Consider the following 9094-nt stretch of genomic DNA (forward strand, 5'->3'; position numbering starts at 1 on the left):
GGGAAGTAGGAAAGTTGAAATTATCACTGATGGTTTCAACCTCCTAGTTGGATGTCATTCACTGAAGATGAAGCACTGATGGCCAGAGGAGGAGGAGAATGCTTGAGGTGGCCATTATGAAGCATTGTATAGAGAGTGACTTGGGAAATGCAGGATTGCCAGTATGTGTTGAAGACATAATTTAGAAATGATCAGATGATCATTTTATTAAAAACTCTGGGATAATATAAATCTGATTCAGTAAAGGGGACAAAGGGTATTGGGTAATGAGTGAATCAGAGACAGGAAGCAGGGAGAAACTAGGAGCAAGGCTGCTGGAGAAGACAGGCAAACAGAGGGACTTGTGCTTTGGACGGCCAAGAATTACAAGAAAATGAAACATCTTGAATTAAACTTGGCCTTAGTATCCCAAGTTGAGAATTTGATTCTTTTTGTTTATGTGTCAGGAAAAGCTATGGGCTTAGTCATAATCCAGCTTTTTTTTTTTTTTTTTAATTTTTTGCTTTGGTGGAGGAAGAAAAGCAGAGTATATCAGTGTCGTGGAACCAACCTTTCTCCCCTCCCCTGCAATCTCTACAGTTGCATGGATTCACCACCTCTCTCATGGAATGGAATGCCAAATCTCTTCCCTCTTTGTAGAGTCTTTTCTTTCCGTGTCATTATTCTCTCTCAACTCACTGACCCTCTCTGATCCCCTTTCCCTTCCTAATAGATGACCTCATATCACACTGCCACTCCCCTATTTGTGACTTCATGGTTTCTCACTGTGGACCCATACTTTTGGGTGACTTGGAATCCTTTCAATTCCATATTTTTAGGTGTCTTGGTCAATGGGTCATGGATGGTCTATATCTCTCCACTCTATGCTAGGGCAAGAGAGGGACTGAGCATCATTCAGAGCTCTTCCCACTAGCACAGAGCTCTGCTGAAGTCCACGGCTACCACCCATAAATATACAACTCCCCTATTGTCATTGCCCAGACATTATCTAAGATCTAGATCTTTGTCTCCAGCTGTGTGCTAGACATGATCACCTCCATGTCCTTCAAGGATCTCATGTATAACATGCCTGTCTTTCCTGCTCATGACTGTGCTCTGACCTTTTACACATGAAAATATTGGTTCTCTGCATGTTTGTGAACCATCATCTACGCAGACGTCCAAGTCAGAAACTTGGGCATTATTCCAGACACTTCTCTTTCTACTCACAGTCAATACGTGTAAACTCTACAGGTTCTGCTTCTTCAGTATCTCCCAATTCATAAATTTGATGAGGTTCTACCATAGAGGTTTTAATGACACCTCCCTCTGATCCCAACAGGATAAAAATCTAAATTCCTTCACCAAACAGGTCAGGCCCTTCCACAATCTAAACCTTGTTCACCTATAAATAATAATCTTTTATCACATCTTGCCTCCTCCCCTGCAGACAATTTACTTTCTACCCTCCAGTATTATTTATTTAGATATATTTTCCAGAACATGCCACATTTTTGTCCTTTCTGACTTACTTAACTGTTCCCTCAGATTTACAATATTCTCTCCTAATTTGTCTGCCTATTTGGTGAAATGTCCTCCCGCTGTGACACCTGAATTTTTTTTTCTCTGCTCTCCTTTTTTTCTCTGCTCTCTTCTTATCTCCATTTTAACAATAGCCATAAGGTGTTATAACTGGCTGCTTGATGGCCAAGCATAGGTCATAGTCTCTCAAGTGTCCCTAGCATATGCAATGTCTGCTAAGGAGCTGACAACTCGATACTTTTTGAAAGGAATGAACACTTGACAGGCACGTTGCTACATTTCTCATCATGCTGGCAGTTAACATATAAAGAGATCGGCGGTCAAAGCATGAGTTCTTAGTGTCTTTTTTTTTTTTTTTAACTGAATGTTCTCTACTTGGATTCTATCCAAGAGCAAGAAAGGTCAAGAGAGTTGTGAATTCAGTATAGAAATCATGAAGATGTTTTCCTGGGGGACAGAGGAACAGAGTGCCTCAGTGGGTATTAATCGTTTTCATGATCCATCTTGCATAGTGATGGACTTCTGTGAAGAACGCTTCACTTCCCAGGGTGACACTTCCTTTGTCCCAGCACAAGATTCCATGTAGCCTCCCATTGCAGATGGCTGGAGCAGCTGAGACTTCCTGCCAGAGAGAGGGAACAGGAGGTCAATGTTGCTTTGTCTTCATGGAAAAAGAATAAATTCAAAGACATAGCGTATTATAGACTCAGAGGCATCTAAAGGACTAGACTCATTTTTCTTGAAAAGTAACAACCCTTTCTTCACATCCACCTAGATCTCACTTTTCTTGGTTCAAGCTTCAGCCCAACCTGAGTGCAGGCAGGAGGAGAAATGACAAATAGTTCTACCGAGAACTATAAAATGAGGGAAGAAGAATTAATGACCAACCCAAAGACCTGGGGGGAGAAGAAAGGGACTCCAGGCCTTTTGGATGAGCACCATTTGATTTTCTACAATCACCCCTCCTCTTCATGGACCCCTTGCAATCTTTCTATCTGAAGAAAGGAAAAATACCTTGACTTTAGATATGATGTTCAAAGGTTTTCCCACACACATGATGTGTACTGCTATTCTATTTCCTACCGCATTCTTGCAGTAATTGAAGGGATGAGAAGGCTGGTTTATCCACGTCAGGATGTCAGGGTCACTAACTATAGGGGAAAAAAAGACAAATGAAGTCCACGGTTACTGTGCTTGTCACACATACTCTTGTGATGACTCCCTCCCTACTTTGTGAACACATTCCATCCTTCTGAGGGCTTCTCATTCAGTATCTATGTCAGAGCTGCAGATTCAGATCATGACGTTCTCCTTACATCAGACAACAGATCTGTCATTCTCCGTCTCCTCCGCCTAATTTAGAAACCTTTGAAAACCCACCAGAAGATTATAAATGACCATGAAAACAGACACAAACCCATTGTCCCTAAGAAATCTTTATATTTGGCATCTACTTCAACTTTTTTATATTTAATCATTTAATTTTTATATTTACATTTAACCATAAAGGGAGAAACTATTTGTAATGTGTCTAAAGCTGCTTTTTTAATGAAATAGATAATTTATAAATGGATTATTTATAAGTGTGTGTATAAGAATACGTATATATTTCCCCCAAAGAAGTCAGAGTGTTCATCTCCCTCATTGTAATTGTTACTCTACTGTTAACCTCAGAATGCAAGATTTCTAACCAATATAATTCTAATCTCTGGTGGGGAGAGACAAGGAGGAAGGCAACAAAAAACAGATTAGATACTGCTCAAACTAACCCTAGTGTTGCTTACAGAGCAGGATTTTTCTGATAGTGTATCAACCTGATGTCCTAAAACAGAAAGTGTCAAGTCAAAAAAGAGAGGGGAGTTATGTTCAATTTTAGGTTTTTAACCTTGAATCGAAATGTGTAGAATAAACAAGGTGAAAGTAACCAAGCACTTGAAATAATGAATTCCTAATAAATATCCAAACTCTTACACCAAAGAGCTTACAGAATTAGATTGTCACTATGATTCTGACATGCAGAACCCATGTGATAAAAACTTTGTATGATTTTATTTTGTTTTCAAACAGTATGCAACAATTTACTTTTGCAATTACTTTGAATAAGACTTGAAAGTCAAGGATAAAAATCATAAACTTTAATTTTTCCAGATAATTTATTCACGGGGGACCTGGATGGCTTAGTGGTTTAAGCCTCTGCCTTCAGCTCAGGTTATGATCTCAGGGTCCTGGGATCGAGCCCCATATTGGGCTCTCTGCTCAGCAGGGAGCCTGCTTCCTCCTCTCTCCCTGCCTGCCTCTCTGCCTACTTGTGATCTCTGTCTGTCAAATAAATAAAATCTTTAAAAAAAAAAAGAAAATATATTCACTTAGATTCCCAGAAATTTTCTTCTGAATTAAAAATGAAACTGCCAAATACTGAGAATATAAAATTCCCACTTTTTATTTGTTTTTATGGGACAGATGGATTGTTCTGGGGTCATCAGTGATTGATGTCTGATTAATCTGATTTTAATTAATTAAATTAATTAATTAATTATTATTATAATTAATTATAAATAAATAAATAAATAAAAATAAATTAAAAATAAATAAAAATAAAAATAATTAATAATTAATAATTAATTAATTAATTATTAATTAATAAATTAATTAATTTAATTAATTAAACTGATTAATGTCATGACAATTGCATCAGTGAACACAGCTTCAACAAGACAATCAATGTCACCTTTGTAAAATCAGCCAATCTGGGGGTACCTGGGTGGCTCCGTGGGTTAAGCCTCTGCCTTTGGCTCAGGTCATGATCCCAGGGTCCTGGGATGGAGCCCTGCATCAGGCTCTCTAATGAGCGGGGAGCCTGCTTCCCTCTTCCCCTCTGCCTGCTTCTCTGCCTACTTGTGATCTCTCTCTCTGTGTCAAATGAATAAATAAAAATCTGTAATAAAAAAAAATAAAATAAATAAAATAAAATCAGCCAATCTGACCCCCTGCAATAAACATGCCTGAAAGTGCCAAACAATGAACAACCACCATGCCCCTACAGATGTAAACTTCTTTATGCCTCTGAAAGTCCTCCAATCTCTGTACCAAAAGCTTTCCCCAAGCCCCATCTAGGCCCAGTACTCTGTTCTGCTCAGTAAGACTGGTGTCTGCTCAGCTTTGTTCCTCCTTACTATAATCATTAATAAATTTATCTTTATCATTTCATTTCAGATAGTGAGTGGTGGCCCCATTATCCTTTGACAATCCCTAAAGAGAGTATGACAGGTTTTTAGCAGCCACATGAAGTAAAGACCCACCAATAACCAGCAAATGCGTAAGAAAGCAACTTTCTTCATAAAGTGCCCTTGGTAAAACATGCTCCTGCAGAGACTGGATTTTCTCTGCCCATGCCAAGAGAGCTCAGAGGCTAGAGGCATGCATGCTGGCAATAGGGTCTGTGGCAATTTTTCTCAGAGGTAGGTCAAGGCCAGAGAGACACCAACAGTATGTCATAATCAAAATCAACCCCCCTGTGCAGGCCCTGGTGTCCACCTGTGAGGGGCAGCTCTTGGGGAAAGCAGTAGGTATTAAGAGTTGCACTCTGTGGGTGGGAAGAGCTCTCTCAGCTACCCTCATCTCTCAGGGTCTGCTTAAGTGAATCATCATCAACATAGACTGGGTTGTCTGTGGCAGGGGGTGGGAAGTGTCCTCTGTCATCTCGCTGTATGTTCTGTTTTTGTTTTTCTCACTGCTGTTGGATGGATTGCGTGGTGGACTTTCAGCAGCTGTCAATGAGACAGTAAGCCAGCTTCCCACAGGACACCTTGACACTGTTCTTAGGGTGAGGACTTCTAGTTCCTCCACTGTTACCTGAATTCAGTTCCCTGGGCTCTGGTCTTGAATATTCTAGAGATAGGACAGTTACTGCCTGGTCCACTCATTAGTGTCAGATTGGCTGCTCTGTATCAGTCTCTGGATGATATTTCTTGGCTTACAATCTTGGTAGGATAAGGTCCTGGCAATAATCACTGTAGGGTCATTACCTCATGGCAAGCATTCCTTTCAAGTATATTCCTCCACATTTTTTCCCAGCTCCAAAACCTCCTCAGGATGAAGAACACAGATTCAAACACTTACGGTTTTTGTATTCATTCCAAGTCCAGGTTGGGATAAAGCAGGAATCATTAAATGTTAAGGGCTCCATAGATATGGCTATGGTCCCCACATGGGAGTTGAGTACAGCAGGCTTGGACAGTTTTATCAGCATCAGGTCATTCTCCAGAGATCGTGCCTTGAACTCCGGGGCAGGTATAATCAATGAGTAATTCCGTATCTGCTCTTTCTTATTTCTGATGCTGGGTTGATAAACTCCCAGTCGGATTTTAATGCTTTGGAAGAAAGAGGGCAGGGAGTTGGGAAAGAGAAGGTCACAGAATTGTCAGAATGGCAACAAATGTCAGAAGTGACCTCCCCAGTCATCTTCATTTTCTCTCTCATACCTGAGAACTGAAGTGACCTGCTTTGGTTTGTCAAATTGTACTAGTAGTTTACAGGGTTGTTGTATTAGGGTCTAGAGTCAGTGTATATATAAAATCTGGCATGTATCAGTCACCTAGAGCACACAGTACAGTCTAGTTTTATTATTGGTACTAAGATTTGGAAAATCTGAGTGGGTAAGTAATAGAGATGTGCCTTTACCATGTTGTCTCAAGCAATTCTTGAGCAAGTATATAATACCCTTCATTTCTAGATATTCTTAGGTCCTCTCAAGCCCATGTCACTATATTTGCAATGTGCTGCCTTCTTTATCATTGATCCCCAAGGCTCTTTGTCTATCAGGATTCCCATTATGATTTTCCATTGTATTTCCTGGACACATTCAAACACACCCACTTCATCATCAGGAGTCCAATTGTGCCACAGATACAAGCACTATTTCCTACCAAAAACAGTTCATGCACTAGATCTGGCTGAGAAAAGAATATAGAATTTTCCAACCCCCATTCTTGGAGGGGATGAACTATCTTTCCTTTGTATGTCTTATCATGTGCAGAGCAGGGGGTCCATCTGTGTTTGAATAAATGGTCTTGAATGATCAGGTAGCTGAGAACTGAGTTTTAAATGAGCCTTGTAGACTCTTGAAACTCTCAATAGGTCCCAGGTACACAGCACATTCTCATGCAGTCACAGCAGGGATGCAGATTTACAAGGGAGAGCAGGATTTTGTGCATTGTTCCCTTGTCCTTCTCCTGTTGCCTGCATCCTGTGGCTTCTGCCTGACTCTTCCCCTCACCCTGTAGGCATTTCCCTACTCACTACAGGCCACATTGGTCTTAAAGTTGGCCAAATACCTTCATTACTTCAGGGACTGTACGTACCCTCTACCTGGAATGTTCTCCCAGGCTTTATGCATTCAGCTGCCTCCTCCTCTTCCTGTTGGTCTCCTCTCTACAATGTGGCCTAAAATGACCACCTTACCTAGAGCAGATCTCTGGTTTCATTCCTGTATGTTACAGCTTGCCATTCTTTGGTGTTTCATTTTGGGGTGTTTATTTGTTTTGGTTTACGTCCTCTACCAGAATATAAGCTTCAGGAGAGAAAATTTATTTCCATCTTGTTTTCTTGCTCTTTTCCCAGTGGATTAAACAGTTCCTAGACATAGTAAATGCCTAATAATATGTTGAATGAATAGATATTATTTATTCTCCATGAGAGAGTCTCCTGATACCTTCCTATTGATCTCCTCCTAAACCACCCAAATTGGTGTTATTTTTCCTACTGGGAAGGAGATCCTCTCTCTTCTCTGGTTTTCCTGTCCCTTAGAATGTCATTAAGGCTGGTTGGGATGCCCCACCAAACCTGCTTTTGTTTAAACAGATCCCTCTCAGCTCCCAGGAACAAAGGGATACTTACGGTAAAGGGCAGTGGGCAGCTGTCAGTACCCACTCAGGGTGAATGAGAGACCCCACACAGGGTTCTGATCTGGACTGCAGATAGACTATGTATGGAATAGTAAAATCTTCTGGTAAGTTCAGGTCATCATCTTTAGAATCTGTGGCCAGAATAACTCCTAAATAATTAATAGAGTCACAGGTAGAAAGAGAGTCAAACAGAATGAGAGGCAAGAGTTGGCTAGGGTAGTTTTTCTCTGACCTGGGGCTTTTAAAGATAATACCAGGGACTCCAAATTATTTTAAACATCATTTTAAAAATCAGAAGGAATCATACATGTCACCAAAACTATATGCATTAGGGACCTTGACACATGTCTTTGTTTGAAATGGAAATATATTAAAATTCTGTGAGACTAACTCATGCGCTGATCAGAAACCCTGATTGGCAGTGTCGTATATTACAAAAAGGGGCGAGGGGATGCATTAGTCCTTTCAAACCAATATATATATTTTTTCAAAACATTATTTTTAACTAACTTCTGCCAAATAAACAAGAAAGTCATAATTACATACCACCTGACTTTGGCAGTGAGAGGGATGGAAAGGCTTGGGACAGGGATATAAGGCTTCTAGTGTACCTGACCCACCTGCCTTCCCCGCACCTCCTCTGGGTCCACCTGCCCAGAGGGCGATGTGGCTGCCCAGAAAAAGTGGCAGTCCAAAAATCCCACACCTGAGTCTCAGGAGAGAGTGGGGCACTATAGTGACTTATCCCACCATGACCACAGGGTTCAGAGGGACTGTGAGAGCACCCTGATGGGATAAGTCAGCAGAAGGAGTGGTTCCTTTTGTTTCCTTCAACAGTTAATTGAAAGAAATGCCCACCCCTTCCTGTCTCCTCAGTTGTGGCTACCTATTTCCCTTCTGACCCACCCCACCTATCCCTCTCCAGGAAGCCAAGGCTAGCTGCTCACCAGCTGTGCTTAGAAGAGTGAAGATGAGACAGGGCTTCATGGCAGGCACAAATCTTGCCAGAAGTGCACTAGTTGGATCAAGCTGCAAACCGTCCCAGTCTTTAGTCCAAGTGTCCTTTGCCACGATAGCTGGATAGAAACTTCAATTGGGGCTTAGAGGAAGAAGCAAGGATCTCATAGCAGTCTTGAGACTAGCGCTGCTCAAAACCCAGTTATATGATGCCCAGCTTGGCACTGTCTCTGATGCAGGGTGGAAGAGAAGGAGCAAACCAATTCAAGCACCTGATGCCTCCTCTCTGATCGCAAATATCTCAGGAGTTTGATGTATCTGCTGACATTTTTCTTCCCCTCTCTGTGACATGGCCTTTCTTTGTTGTCCCATCCTCCCTTTGTGACTGTGTCCCTCCCTGTCACCCTCATTTGCCATCTCCCTTCTTCTAAAGGGTCTTTCTGCCATTCATAGAGACTCACCAAACATTCAGATAATTTATTTAGAAATAAATTTAATAAACCATCCCTTGCTCCCCATTTTCATGAAGAGGAAGCTGTGGTCCTCATGGAAGTTATTGGCAAAATCAGGACTCAGACTGAATCTCTGGATTTCCTCTGACAAATTGAACTTGATCTGAACCCTGTGCTCCCAGAAACAGTGACTGTTAAAAATCCTCAGAATTTTGGGTTTGGAGAAATGGCTTACCACAAAGAACTACCCTTCTGCACAGG

At 41.2% G+C, this 9094-nt stretch overlaps 1 protein-coding gene across 1 annotated transcript; it reads right to left on the reverse strand.

The window, feature by feature from the left end:
* Positions 1–1858: 1858 nt before the first annotated feature.
* Positions 1859–8660, reverse strand: LOC125081147 (probable inactive serine protease 58). The gene is made up of 5 exons (XM_047695652.1): positions 8372–8660; positions 7417–7573; positions 5641–5891; positions 2536–2672; positions 1859–2143 (listed from the first exon to the last, which is right to left on the reverse strand). Exons 1-5 carry the CDS (start codon positions 8409–8411, stop codon positions 1994–1996), a joined length of 735 nt encoding a protein of 244 aa, XP_047551608.1. The 5' UTR covers positions 8412–8660; the 3' UTR covers positions 1859–1993.
* Between the last annotated feature and the right edge of the window lie 434 nt (positions 8661–9094).

This window comes from Lutra lutra, chromosome 11, assembly GCF_902655055.1.
Source record: "Lutra lutra chromosome 11, mLutLut1.2, whole genome shotgun sequence".
In the NCBI taxonomy this organism is placed as follows: domain Eukaryota; kingdom Metazoa; phylum Chordata; class Mammalia; order Carnivora; family Mustelidae; genus Lutra; species Lutra lutra.